General features: G+C 45.1%; 1 protein-coding gene across 1 annotated transcript in view; it reads left to right on the top strand.

Annotated features, from left to right (window-relative positions):
* USP53 (ubiquitin specific peptidase 53) overlaps positions 1-14,920 on the top strand; it is a 250,197-nt gene that overhangs the window by 63,795 nt on the left and 171,482 nt on the right. Inside the window, exon 2 of the mRNA XM_078675936.1 lies at positions 1,809-1,901. Within this exon, the coding sequence (XP_078532062.1) occupies positions 1,809-1,901 (93 nt within the window). The remainder of the gene's footprint in view (positions 1-1,808; positions 1,902-14,920) is intronic.

The raw sequence follows: 14,920 nt of genomic DNA, 5'->3' as shown, positions 1-14,920 counted from the left end.
CCCTCCTCCTCCCCCCCGCGCCCTCCTCCTCCTCCCCCAGCGCCCTCCTCCTCCCCCAGCGCCCTCCTCCTCCCCCAGCGCCCTCCTCCTCCCCCAGCGCCCTCCTCCTCCCCCACCGTGCCCTCCTCCTCCCCCACCGTGCCCTCCTCCTCCCCCCACCGCACCCTCCTCCTCCCCCCACCGCACCCTCCTCCTCCCCCCACCGCGCCCTCCTCCTCCCCCCACCGCGCCCTCCTCCTCCCCCTGCGCCCTCCTCCTCCCCCTGCGCCCTCCTCCTCCCCCTGCGCCCTCCTCCTCCCCCTGCGCCCTCCTCCTCCCCCTGCGCCCTCCTCCTCCCCCTGCGCCCTCCTCCTCCCCCTGCGCCCTCCTCCTCCCCCTGCGCCCTCCTCCTCCCCGAGCGCCCTCCTCCTCCCCCAGCACCCTCCTCCTCCCCCAGCACCCTCCTCCTCCCCGAGCGCCCTCCTCCTCCTCCCCCTGCGCCCTCCTCCTCCCCCTGCGCCCTCCTCCTCCCCCACCGCCCTCCTCCTCCACCCCCACCGCCCTCCTCCTCCACCCCCACCGCCCTCCTCCTCCACCCCCACCGCCCTCCTCCTCCACCCCCACAGCGCCCTCCTCCTCTACCCCCACTGTGCCCTCCCCCATTGCGCCCTCCCCCACCGCGCCCTCCTCCTCCCACCATACCCTCCTCCTCCCCCCACTGCGTCCTCCTCCCCCCACGCACCCTTCTCCCCCCCCCACGCGCCCTCTCCCACCGCTGACCCGCCCCTCCTCCCCACCTAACGCCCCCCCACACCCCCGTGGCTGGGAATGATGCATTAAATAAAATGCAATAGGATGTAATTAAATCCTGTAATTTCAAGATGATGAGTTCAGTTCACACGCTTAAGTGGTTTACGGTGCGCCTCAAGTATATACTCCTGAATATTTAAAACCGATAAAAGCCACTGATGTGACACAGAATGGGATTAAAAAGGGTTGTTTTAATAAGATGTTATGGTTATCCGCCTTAAAGGTAAAGAGCAGTTGTGGCTCTGTGCTCCATCAAGCACAAGCCCCTCGATGAAGCACTGGTGAGGCATTGGACATGAACAAGTCCTTGTGCCTGCAAAGCTAAAAGGCCACATTGCAGCACTCCTAGAAGCCCCATTTGTGCAATGCACGCAACGGATAGCCCTTCAGTACAGCATTAACATCACTTAGCAGACACGCAGGGAAGGAGCAGCAACGGGGGAGGAGGGCGAAGAGGTGAAAATGCAGTAACAACATGCTCGGAGGAGAGGGGACGGCCTGCAGGTGTACTCTTATGGAATGCTCAATAAGACATTTTTAAAAAGTAGCCTCGGAGTGTGTAGCCAGTGGAAGGACACTAGCCAGTGATCGGAAGCTGTATTTGGGCCAAGCTCCACGACATAGACTGGCAAGCAGAGCATGAAGTGAGGACGTGCTGACCAATCAGAAGCATGTAAATTAGAGCGACGTTGGAAGAACGAATGGTAACTTCAGGTAAGTATTGGATGGGGTTCTAAGCTCCTTTTAAGATTCATTTTTTTCTTCAAATACAATTGATTTTGCAAGCACAGCGCAAGGGAAACCTAAAAATGGAACGAAATGAAAATGTTGCTCTATGAATACAAGATATGGGGTCCGATTTTTTTAATAGAATTCTGATCTGGAATCTTCACCACACATTATTGTCTTAGATTTTCTGTGGATGGGTACATTTGCCTTTTTGATTGTAAATAATAGGTTGTTAAGCTCGAGGTGGAACTTTGTCTGCGAGCTGTAACTTCGATAATGCTTACTTTCAGGTCCTGTGGCAGCTGGAAATCTTTCGTCGAAGCATGCGAGGTCTGACGGGGCACGTCTGTCTTGGAGATGCCTGCATTTTTTGTGCTTTGAAGGTAATTCTTAACATTTAGAATGCATTAATAATGTAAACGTTCAGTGTAAAGCTGTATGTTTGAATGCCTAAATAATTCTAGCCTTAAACAAACATGGGCCTCTGGCACCCTATTGCCAGGGAATGCTGGGGAAAGCTTTTTTGATTTAAGCTTCTTTGAGAATGACAAAGTTTGTTGGAACTAGAAATACTGCTCATTAAATATCGATCGAGTATATACGGAACCTCAAACTTCGCTTATCTTCCCATTCTCCTACACTCCCCATCGCTCTTTCCAGTAGGCCAAAGTTCAAGAACCCTTGCTTGCAGCCCTGTTCTTTGATTAGGCATGTTTTTAGTCTGTCCATGCAATGAAACGGACTTCTTTCTTATGATAACTAGCATTTTATCAGCCTTTTATGCTATCTCAAAGAGAACGTTGTCATTCCACGCTGTATTCCTTCTTTTATTCTAAAGAACTATTTTTACTTTTTTTGGTACGATCTGGTGCAAATGTTGCATAGCAGTGTTTTCTGCTGGAAATCTGTGTAGGTCTGTAGGGGAACAAAAATATATTTTTTGACTAAGTAAACCAATAGCGGGTAGTTACTTAAAATCATTACAAAAGACGTGCTATTCACAAATAAATACACAATAATTTCAATTATACTTAAAATCTTGTGGGTCAACTCTCTTGCCATTATTATTCTTGTTGTTGTTGTTATTTAATGGCATCAAACTTTCTAATCACTTCCGAGGATTTTGCTACTCTAGCGAAAACCCTTGGCTCATCACAATTAAAACAAATCTATTGCATTTTGACATGTTTTAATGATTTACAAACGCATAGGAAACGTGTTGAAGAAACTGCAGATTGATGACAGTCTGCTTAAGCCTTAAATATCTGAATGTTCTTTCCAGTGTTCTTTTAATTCTCTCAGAGGTAGGAATAGAAGTAACAAACATATTATGCTTTGTCTTCAAGCAGACACAGTAAATCTCACTTAAGCAGCTTGAAATCCGATGGCAACTGAGCACAGCTAGTTGAGTTTAAATAGTGAAAGACTCATCTAACAAATTTCGTACTGGGCCCTGTCTAGCCAGGTATTCAGTTTACAGAAAATGCTAATAGGTCATATAACAATTAGGACAAGTAGTAAATTGTTATGATCCTTATTTGGGGAGGGCAGTTGAACTAGGGAGATTCATGCATACCAATAGCAAATATCAAAGTAATACTCTTAGTTTTAAGTTCAGACAGTTAATATCTTAAGGAAGCAACGTCATTTAACCATACACCCCTATAATTGTAGGTTATTGCATTATCCAAGGTTTCATTTTGTATTCTTCACCTGCCATCCGGTTTGTTTCTCTAATCAAAAATCATTATTTTTATTTTCTTGCTGTAAACAGTAAGTTTAAGTGCTTGAATTTTAACCCACGGGTAAACCAGGGATCTTTGCAACGTGACAATTGTGCGATCCAGCACCACAGTATCATCTGCATACTGGAAAACTTTGATTTGTTGGTGTCCCAGGTTGGATGTAAATACCTTTTGCCTTGTTTGGGACATGGCCTCAATCAGCAGTATATAGGTTAAAATGCAGGAGTGCGCCCCTATTTAAAAACCGGTTTACCGAAATTCGGATGGAAACCCTGACCAAGCTTAGCAGTCAGTCATGGATTATAAGTGCCAGGATGACCTATCAATTCCACGTAGCTGCAACGTTCTCCAAAGCAGTGCCCTGTTGGCTCTGTCAAAAGCTATGCTGTGACCTATGAAGCTAGTAAAACCTATTTCCCAGAGAGCGTGAATGGAGTCGTGAGCAAGCTGCAAAACAGATGTCATCTATCATTCTATAGTTAGCAGGATATCCTGTCTTATAAAATGTAAAGAAGGTTCTCAGCTTTCACCAAAGCGTCAAAGTCTTCCATATTGCACATCTGGATTTGAGCCCGGTATTCCTTTGGCATAATGAGGACTGTCTGTACTAGACACCTTATGGCCATTGTAAGTCTCTCACTTCCAACATATGATTTATCAAAACTGTATATAGTACTGTATGATAAAATTACATATTTATGCTAGGGAAGGGCTAATCCATAAAGATGATGCTATGTCTAATCCTGCTCCCGGTTGTAACATTATTTGCTATGCTATTTATGAACCCTCTACAAAAATCATTGATCAACTGCCAGAATATTTTTTGTCCTCGTCACGTCCTATAATTATCCATTGTTCAGTGTGTGATCTTTTAGTTTCCCAAAGCAACTGTTTGTACCTGATTTTTACAATCCACATTTTTGCTAATAACTCTTCTTAGGTTGGACCCCAAGCTAAGTGTCTTAACGCAACATGCATCTTAACATGCTCCTTCCTCGTGAACTCTGTAAAGCAAGTGCTCTTTGTAAAGAGATGTAACAGCAATGCATTTAATTTGGAGCTGGAACCAAATTGTGTTTACGACTCAAGATCATTCAGTGCCAGTACTGGACTCTCTGGCTTTCTCCTGTTGTTGAGCTGAGTTTTTCACATAGAAGAGCCCCAGACTCCGATTATTTCCAGTGCTAAAATCGGGCAGCTATTTTGATGAACCATGTTATTCTTTGTAAGTAGATCATTCCGATGCAGTCTCCAATTTTCTTCAGAGAAGGCCCCTAACATTCAGCACAACTAAGACAAATAACCAGTGGAAAATTGTCACTTTCTTCCCTGTCGTGGACCATCAATTGCAGATTGGTTCCAGATTATGCTATTGCCAGTAATGTGTAATCTAATACAGCTACTATATGAAACAGGAGTATAATTATATGGGTGACCTTAAAATGTACACCCATTCAAGACTGAAATTTAGGGTGTGCAGGCTATCCATAAGCTTGCCCCCTTCCGAGTCTATTCTTTTTGTGGTGATAACACTTTGTAGCATACCTACATACTAATTGCAATTTATTTTATTTCACAGTAGTTCTTAGAAATTTGCATTAATTTAATATTGAAGTAATCCAATTATGATATTCCTTCTATTACGATTCAGTGCCTGGTTCAGATTATGAAGGATGGGTACTACATCACAAAAGTGACAAATATTTCTTCCGTTTTATTACTATTGCATTACGATATAATGCACACAAGTAAACCTATGTCAGTTAAGATTGCCTTTTGGTATGGTCAGTGCCATATTGTAATAGGTCCAATTTTGTTTTAACAGGAGCTGTAGACGAGTAAAAGGGAACACTGTTAAATGTTTTTTTCCCCATGAGTTGTTAATGTTTACTTAAATCTGAGCAAGACCAAAAAATTGTCAGTTCAAGACTCACCATACACAGCTTTAAATAATGAGGGCTGGGTTTAAACTTTTGAAGGACTGGTACTCTATCACAAATGTGACGGATATTCCATCTTCCTTGTTACAAGTGAACTTGTCATAAGGCATTATTTTTTTATAAGACAAAAAGTGATCATTATGTACCTAAAACATTAGGTGTTAGACCTGGCTTTTTTTAGCGGGTTTATCCCCAGACATTTTGCTTCTTGGACTCCTATTTTTGACCCTGTGTTTGTTGGATTTAGGACGCTGGGCACCTTCACCACTGCTAATCACGGCTAAAGTGCATATGTTCTCTGTGTAAATTGTTACCATGATTGGTTCTCCCTGATTGGCATATTTGATTTACTGGTAAGTCCCAAGGAGAGTGCACTAAGTTTGCCAGGGCCTGGAAGTCAAATGCTACTAGTGGGCCCGCAGTATGGATTGTAACACCCACCTGAGTAGCTCTGTAAATGTGTCTCAAACCTACCACTGTAGTGTCTTGGCGTGCAGTTTGTAACTGCCATGTTGACCTGGCTTGTGCACACACTTGCCAGGCCCTAACCATCCCTTTTCTTACATGTTAGTCATGCCTAAGGTAGGCCCAAGGCACCCCCATGGGCAGGGTACAGTGTATGTGAAAGTTAGGACATGCACTGTTGTGTGTGACGTCCTCGTAGGGAAATACAGTATATTTCGTTTTTCACTACTGAAAGGCTATCTGTCCCATAGGATAGCCTGGGAGATACTTTGTAACATCTTACAAGTATAATTTCCCATGGGGACAAGATTGGAAGGTGGAGTTTAAGTTCTCTGAGCTCAGAATTTAATACCAAATCTTTTAGTAAAGATCATTTTTAAATTATGAGTTTGAAAATGCCACGTTTAGAAAGTCTCCATCAATCCGTGGCAGTGACACTGACAAACGCTGTGACCAGCGCACCTTTACGGAATTAATTGCCTGCAATCCACATTACCTCATTGATGTGCCTTTGAAAAATGTAAATCAATTGGGGACCCAAGGCCCACAAAGATATCATTCTCGCTGCAAAAATGAAAAAAAGTGCAAGAGTGACCTCCACAGCTTAGACGACGTTGCAAAGGTCAACGCGCTCCCTGTTCTTTCAAATTTAAAAAAAAGTTTCAAAGGATTCGATTTATCATGCCCTGATGAGAGTGCAGCGAATCAGACAGCGGTACTCGAAACGCGTAGGCATCTATTCATCTAGAGACATTTAATGTCAGTTATAACTGACGGTCACACACCAGTTTTTTGTCCTTAATTCAAGAGATTCTAATAGGACTCAGGGCAGCAGCCTAAAAACTCCCTCTGTTCGCCCCATAGAAACTATACGCATGATCAAAAATTCTTTTTTCACTGTTTTGGTAATCTGTTTCTATATGTACATTTGTGATTTTGAAACACAAGTTTTTGTATAATTATATGTTCACCAATTTATGCTTTTTCACTGTACAGAATATTAATTTGTTGTATAGTATGTCTTGTTTTTGTAAAAATGTATGGCAATACGTGAAGTTGACTACGTTTTTTGCTCTGCCTTAAAATGTTTTTGTGATATGAATGAAAAGAAAAAAATTATAAAAATAATTGTTGGGATTTACTAATAAATTATGTTTATCCTTGTCCCAAAAACAGTTGCTTGAATTCATGTTAGAGGTTTAGGTAAACCCTCTTGTTTGATAACACGTTTAGAAAGTCGGCATTTTCTTGCTTAGCCATCCTATGTGCCTCTGCTGAGTTGTGGATTGACTGTCTTGTTTGTGAGTGACAGGGGCTGTGGATGTGCATTCACTGCAGACTGCCACTGGTGTGTGTGGGAAGGGGGTTGAGGTGGGTCCTGCCTTTAGTGGATGAGTCAGGGCTAGGGTGAAGAGACCTGGGCTACATTCAGAGTAGTGGGAGGAGATTTCCTTGCACTTGAATAGGCCTGGTTCTCCTTACACAATGCAATCTCCACCTCCTGCAAGGAAGCTGGACCAGAGAGAACAGAACTGGTTTTACTGAGCTAAGAGACTCTCTGCCGCAAAAGAACCAATGAAAAGGTGGTATGAATATTGGGGCCCAGACCATAGACATTTAAATTACTTCTGGACTCAAGAGGAACCTCTGCCAAGGAGAAGAGCTGGGAAAACCGAAGGAGAAGTACTGCCCCTTTGCTGTGTGTTGTGTGGGGTTGGCCTGCAGTGACTGTTTCTCCCAAGGAGAAGACCAAGACTTTTCTGTGTGCTGTGTATCCTGTTTGAAGTAGATCTCCAAGGACTTGGCGTAGAGCTTGCTGCCTGTTCTGAACTCTCATGGACACAAAGGCTTCATTCCCTCTGTCCTCCTGGAACTGCTGTTTCAGCTGCCACAGAGGGAAATAGATACACCGATGCCAGCGAGCAGCATCACGACCTATAACGGAGCCGTGGGCACTGCTTGTGAAGTGCACGATGCACTGCCCGACTTACACCGTAGCCTCACCGCTTGCCGCCGCCGCACCGTACCGACTCTGACACAGTCACCGAGGCCGATGCCTGCACCGGAGCTGAGGGCACTGCTCGTTGCGCTCACGACGTACCGACCCGCACCGCTGCCCCGACCTCACCGACACCGGTGCTTTATCATTGCGGAGCCGATAGCTGATGTGGGTAACCTCTCGAATCTATCGACCCCACATCGTCGTAAGGAACCGACGTCACCTCCCCGGTAACAGTAAGTAACCCACGCCTCACCTTCCCTGCATCGTAGTTAGGTACTGACGCCTCACCTCCCCTGTGGTTTTTAGGAACTGACGCCGCCAACGAAGCATCACCTCCCAGACGCCGTGCAGCGTCTTAGTTTTCATCTTTTACCAAGGTACTGTTCTTTGGGGTCTGTGTGACTCCGGGCCCGGCGCCGCACACCTGCAGTCAGCGCTGTACTTTGGTATTTTCATTGGGGATGACGTTGTAAAAGCCCCAGCTACAAGCTTTATGACTGTGAATAACCTGTTTTGGAATATATCTTGATATATGTATGGTGGATTTTTGTCGTTTTGGTCTCGTTTTATTTAGATCAAGATTTCCTATTCTAAACTGATGTGGTGTCCATTTGTAGTGTTTTCACTGTATTACTGTATGTCAGTGGCGGCTGGTGACATTTGAAAGTGGTGAGGCGTAAAATGATAATCCTACTCCACGGTAGCGAGCGTAGCGAGCGAGCCCGAACCCCCTAAGGAGGGTTCGGGGGGATTCCCCCCCAAGAAATTTTAAAAAAAAGAGTGGACAAATGGTGAATTTTCAAGCAAATTTGAGAAAGCAGGAAGGTTAATAAAGCAATTGTGAATGTGCAGTTATTACATTAATAAAGAGGTGTCATATAACATAGGTAGCTGCTTATTCAGCATAACCACAGAGCTTCATAATAGACTTTGAAACACAAAACACAATGCATTGCCGAGTACCTCACAGATGTATTTTAATAACAAACAAATAAACAGGACGCAAACTAGTAGCATTCAAACACAGAATTCTAAATCCTTCCAGGCTGGGAGCCCGGCTGGCATCTCTTTCTTTCTCTGTATCTCTCTGCCTTTCCTATCCCTCTCTTCAACTGCTGTCTTTCTACCTTTTCCCTCTCTCTTTCTCTCTCTTCCTCTCTCTCCCTCTCCCTCTTTTTCTCTGTTTCTCTCTCTATGTTCCTCTCTCTCGCTCTCTCACTCATGCAGAACACGGGGAGGGTGAGCACAGGTTCAGAGAGCTCCCAGCTGCCCTGTTTGGCCTCAGACCCTCTCCCTGCATGATGGCTATGGGGGCCTCTTCCTCCTCGGGTAGGGTGTATGTCCCAGGGAGTGTAACACACAACAACACCCCTCCTCAGAGGCTATACCAACGGTGGAACCGCTTCAGGGTGGTGCTGGAACACTGGATAGGCCTGTGTGTGCGGTGTGTGCCCTTACTGCACCAGGTGTGATTTCCATGCAGGGGGCCCTGTGCCATGAAAGTGGGAGGGAACTAGAATGGAAAGAGCCCTGGAATCATTTATGTGTATCGTTTCTGACTCAAACCCTCCTTGGCACACATCCTTCAAAGACGTACTGTCTGGCCTCCACTTCTCTCTTTCGGACGATGACTTCCTGCTCTCAGCAGACCGCAGACGCCCCAGCCCTGCGGTAGAGCTCCACAAGGGGATGTGAAGTTTCTCCTTCACACATGACGGAAGCTGTACTTGTGTGCTCCGCCCCGTCCCTGCGTGTGCCCTTCCTCTCCAAGAGCACCCTAGCGCTGCGGTCAGAGATGCCCACCTGTGCAGCATGTGATAGCATCTTTTCAAAAACATATTTTACGATAGCATCTTAGAACCAATTATTCATTCATACCTTTGCAAAAAAAAAAAATGAAATTCAGCTTAAAAATATATGTATTTGTAATTTGGCAACACATTTTCAAAACGGAAAATATATTTACTTTCACTTTGGATAACGATTCAATCAACTCGAGTAACCCAGTTTGCACAAATCCTGATTTCAATCAGAGCCAAATCACAGACACAACTACCTAAATGATGCCCATATGCACTTGTCATTTCTAAACAGATACGAATCTATAATAAAAACCAGCATTTTGAGTTAAAAAAATAATTAAGGTTGAATTTTCTGCCAGAAGACATGGTAGTTCATCTTTGTTATGTGATTTCAGTGCATCATCGGTTTCAAAAGACTGGCTGTTTTCTACGTCCCTCACATAGACAATGGGGAGACTTACACGGAAAGCTGTAAAATATGAAGGAAGTGGTGTAAAGACAACACATTATGTAAATATTGGATATGTTCCTGCATTCTTCCCATTGACAGATGCAATCAATCTTTCATTAGGCTTATGCTGCGTAGCGTGAGGCAGTTACAGATGCAGGTTGTGCCAGTTTTAGAAAATCCTTTTACTCGGGCACTACTCAGAAAATAAAATTAATTGTATACTAGTAGGGGTATTTTAGCGCACACACCTAGCTGGAGAGCAAAGGGGTGTTTACCATGGGCCTGTGGCCAGAGAAGCAGTTTATGGTTGTTAGCGAAGAGGGAGTCAGCAAGGATTTTAGGCAAAGTACGTGAATTGCAATTTATTAATGTTAGCGAAATGGGTGTGGGTAACGTTTCAAGAAATGCATGCTCATGAACGAGTGTGTGTGCATACTTACAAGGGTGCTCGAAGAGCGCACAACTCACTATAAAGCAACAAACTGCTGGCCAGAAACCCTGAGATGCTGTTTTATAATTGCAGCAAATGTACATGATCGTGCACTATTTTTGTGGACATAAGTAAGTTAATTCATGGAGCACACTCCTAATTACGACGCAACAAGATGGCGATGCCAAATTTCGACGGGTGCTCCGAGGTGCAATGTAAGGCCGTTTGCACGGGGCATGAGTAATGATTTCACTCATGTAGTTTGATTTACCTCTCTCACTTTACATCTGTGCTTAGCAGGGGTGAGATTCTTGGAACACTTGGGATGGGCCGGTAAATTGAAAGCAGTTTATTTATTTGGACAAACACAGGATCCCCACGTAGCATTTTCAAAGATGATAAAAGGTCAGCAGAGTTTTGAGCATGAACATATTCAAAACATATTAAAACCAGATTAATATGTACAATTTCTTTATTAATCAAAAACACACTACAAGACATGAAAAGATGCCACTGGGAGCTTGCTTGTCACGGTTTGTTTATGGTTGACAAGTGACTCGGGCTTTGTCATTACTGCAGCGAGTTGGTTGTGGAGTGTGCATAAGGTTGGAAAGGAGCCGGTGGGGTGGTAGACAATATGTACTTACTGCTCAAAAACACAGAAAGTATTAGCACCTACTCAGTGGTGGTTCTACAAATGGATATGCTATCTGACCTCTTGCACACTATTCATCTCAATTATTATAACCTCTGAAAAGCTGCATGTCTAATGTATGAATGTTGTTAGCGCTTGCGCTTCATAGCTCAATCTGTATAGATTTATAGAAACAAGGCTAAGGACTTCGTGACTAGGCCACTGCAGCTTGAACCCGCCATTGTCACCAGCACCGTCCGTTAATTAGTGCACAAAACACAGCGGCCCCACCAGAAAGTAACTCTCACACACTTAGCTCCCGCCCAGAACAGCTCGCACTGAAAACAAAGCCCACCACGAAGAATACACCACACCTTAAACATCTATCCCAATGACTACAGTTCATCAAACCAAGCACATCTAGTCATCTAATATCTGATGAGTTCCTCTTCGGTTTTCGGACAGCCTATCAATCATGTCATTAGGGAGCCTGTGCCCTGGAAGAGGCAGGCCTCTGCAAAGCAATAACTGCATTCATCTAATCTGTATATGCACCCAGCCAGAGTCAGAGTCACCATGATAAAAAAAAAAAACAATAATCTGCACTGCAGCTCGACAAATTACTTTGCAAAGACCGGCGTTTCTTTACTTTTTGGGTCTGCGTGTTCTCCGGAATGCGAGGTGACTGTTTATGGCTCGGGCGTTACTACAAAGTGATATTCATTAGAATAACCTTCACTTACATTGAATGTTATTCTAATGAATAGCAGTGCTCGGCAGCAGTACACAAGACAGGCGATGCTCACAGTGCCACTTTGCCCAACGCTGCAGCTTTCACAAATTCCTTGCGAGTCAAAGTCAAATGTATAATGTTCAACAACTGGGAAAATTCAACCTAAGCATTTTGCAGCGACGGTAACAATCCTCGCTTGGTCTAGAGAATAATCAAATGTTCCAGAAACATTGTCAATCCATCATACGGCGGGCATGAACAAGCCTGACCTATAAATAAGCATTGTATTCTATTCAGCTGAATTTATTGTAAAATAAGACGTCTGAATACTGTGCGGTATATACGAACTGGTTTAAAGTAATTGCTCGGATACTACAGTATGGCCCCGTACTACTAGCATAATTTTCAAATGTAAATGAGACTAGTACGGTACTAGTCTCATTTACATTTGAAAATTATGAAGAGCAAAGGACTGAGACCACGTGTTGCATTTACCAACAATGAATGGCAGATACAGCGCAATTCATTTCCTTCCCTTGTACAGCACAACTGGCACATATCATATACCCCACACTTTTTTTTAACTAATCAATGCTTAGATTGTAAACAAAAAAAGTGGTGGGCCTAAACCTATTGCTGGGGTTCTGATAGGCTCAGCGAACGTATGTCAACGGGGGGATAGATTGAACATTATTAGCACTATTTAGAGAACACCGGTCCCACAGACACAAGCTGCCTGTGGCTTTCGCTCCTTTCCCCCGATATCCCCCTAAAAATCGTTCATAATGAAGACAATAAAGGAAACCCACTCACGGTTGTCACTATTGTCCGTTCAATTTTCCCACAGCAAGCTCTCACAAACGTTTTGGTCCCTACCGCATACTTGAAGATAGCACTGAGTACCACAATCCCATTCTCCCACTACATACACAGCAAGCAACCAGAAATTAGATAAAGTGAGTTGGCCAGAATCGCAGGATGCTGACCTGACGCCTGTTTCCCAGCTCCATCACTGGCAGCTCTAGACATAGCGCCACATCTTCTTTTACTGTTGGGTAGGACGCTGGTGTTCTAGTTTGTAATTGGATGTCTCATTAACAAAGATGCACGTGGTGTGTTGCATTCATATTTGATCCCAAATACAACGTATTGCATCTGCTACGAGAGCTCTCAACTGCCACCTGTTCATAATTTCGAAGGCAGGTGTGAGTGGCTATTACACATTCACAACCTAAGCATTCCCTTATGGCGCCAATGAATAGCCAGCGGTGGCTTGCATGAGAGTGACACTTGAGTTACACTCTTCAGTTCTAATGTCATTAAAGCGAGGAACACCACCCAGGGTTCAGCTGCGTAAACAATGAAATATTTACATGAACTACACAGAAAAATGTCACACGATATTCTGCTTTCTCCTTGCTTGCACCAGGGTGGATTTGGGAAAATAATGTCACCCGTAGGTCATGCTTATCTCTACACAAACACACTGCTATTAACTAGATGCATTTTAAGTGTTTCGTGCACAGAGCAGAGTGCTGCGAGAACGGCATTTTTTGTGAGCAGGGCAGAGTGGAGTATGCAGGGCTTTGTTTTATGCGCTACCAACTTTCCCGCAGGACAGTTTTTCATGCACATGTCAAAGTGTGGGTGCAGGACAGTGTTGTGTGTATACTGCATAGAGCAGCTTCAGGGGATAATGTGGAATGCAGGGCTCCGTCGTACACAGGTCTGAGTGTAGTGTCCACTCCAGAACACTGTTCACACATAGGTCATACTGTAATGCACTTGGTAGTGTTTCGTGCACAGGTCAGAGGGTGAGAGAGAGTAGGACGTTGTTTCGTGCGCAGCCCAGGTCAGAGAGTGTGCATTGCAGAAGCGTGCGTGTCTCATGCTCATGCTCAGGTCAGAGTCAGTGTGGAAAGTAGGAAGTATTTCGTGCACAACTAACTTAAGAAGAATGTGAACATGAACAATAGGACACTGTTTCGTGTAGTGGTCAGGGTGTTGAGAGGAGTGTTTCGTGCACAGGTTAGAGAGTGTAGAGACCAGGTCAGTGTTTTGGGTACAGCCAGGTCATACCAGTCGCTGCTCGCTTGGTGTCGTGCGGGGGGGGGGGGGATTATTAAAACAGAGGGCACATGCGAGCACTCGCACTGCTCAGCACTTGTACAGACATGGTTCATCATTCCACAGATCGGCGAGTCTCGCCTACGCACACACGACGAGACGAGCATTGCATTCACAATTGCACAACAATAGCCACATGGCTTACTACTGGGCCAGACCCCGCCACATAAAATATATTTAAACAATCCTACCCGAGGTCCGACTCCTGAGCAGGCCCCGGGTCCGTTGGCGCCACTACAGACCCTCTCAGCTGTATGCCTTTCAGTTTCACACTTACTCTCTTCCGAGCAGCCAACACCCACGCGCTGCACCATCCTGCTGCAGCAGCCAATCCTGGCGCCGCGTGAACAGCGCCACTGCGCCAGGATTGGCTACGAGCAGGACACTATCTGCCCTACAAGAGACCGGGGCCCCGGGTCCCCCTATGTATCTGAGTGCTAAGGAGGGGGGGGGGAGGGAAGGTCTACTGGACGCATGCGCGGGCCAGTCAAAAAATTGACTACTCCGCGATTTAACATGCGCAGTCAGCACCTCGCTGCCTGTCTGTGTGACCTGCCTGCCTGTCACTCTGCTGCAGCCCCGCCCCCCACGGCCCACTTCCTTATGGATACCCCATTCGGTCGGGATTTTCCCGGGACAGGTAGCGCGCAGTGTGCTCGGCTCAGATTTCATTTTAAAAAGTCATTATTCATTGGCAGTGCAGTCGTCCATGGCTAGTGGGGCAACGCCCCAACGCCCCCAATGGACGCACCGCCACTGCTGTATGTGTGCACAAAAGCTTTACACACTGTTTCTGAGATTAGCCTGTCTGCTCGTGCCCAGCTACTAAGGGGGGTGAGCAGGGCGTAACTCCCTTACCCTGACTAGAAGCAAGGGTCCCTACTTGGACAAAGGTGCAAATCATTGCCAACTAGAGACCCCCATTTCTAACACTAGTGCATTAGGATAGAATGATAACAAGTAAACCTATGTGAGTTAAGGTTGCCTTTTGGAATGCTCAGTGCCGTATTCCAATTGGTCCAATTGTTTTTCAACAGGAGCTTTAGATAAGTAAAAAAGTTAAATGTTTTTTT

The sequence above is a fragment of the Lissotriton helveticus genome, chromosome 2_1 (genome assembly GCF_964261635.1).
Source record: "Lissotriton helveticus chromosome 2_1, aLisHel1.1, whole genome shotgun sequence".
In the NCBI taxonomy this organism is placed as follows: domain Eukaryota; kingdom Metazoa; phylum Chordata; class Amphibia; order Caudata; family Salamandridae; genus Lissotriton; species Lissotriton helveticus.
The sequence above is the reverse complement of the archived record's forward strand: the minus strand, read 5'-3'. Positions and strand labels throughout refer to the sequence as shown.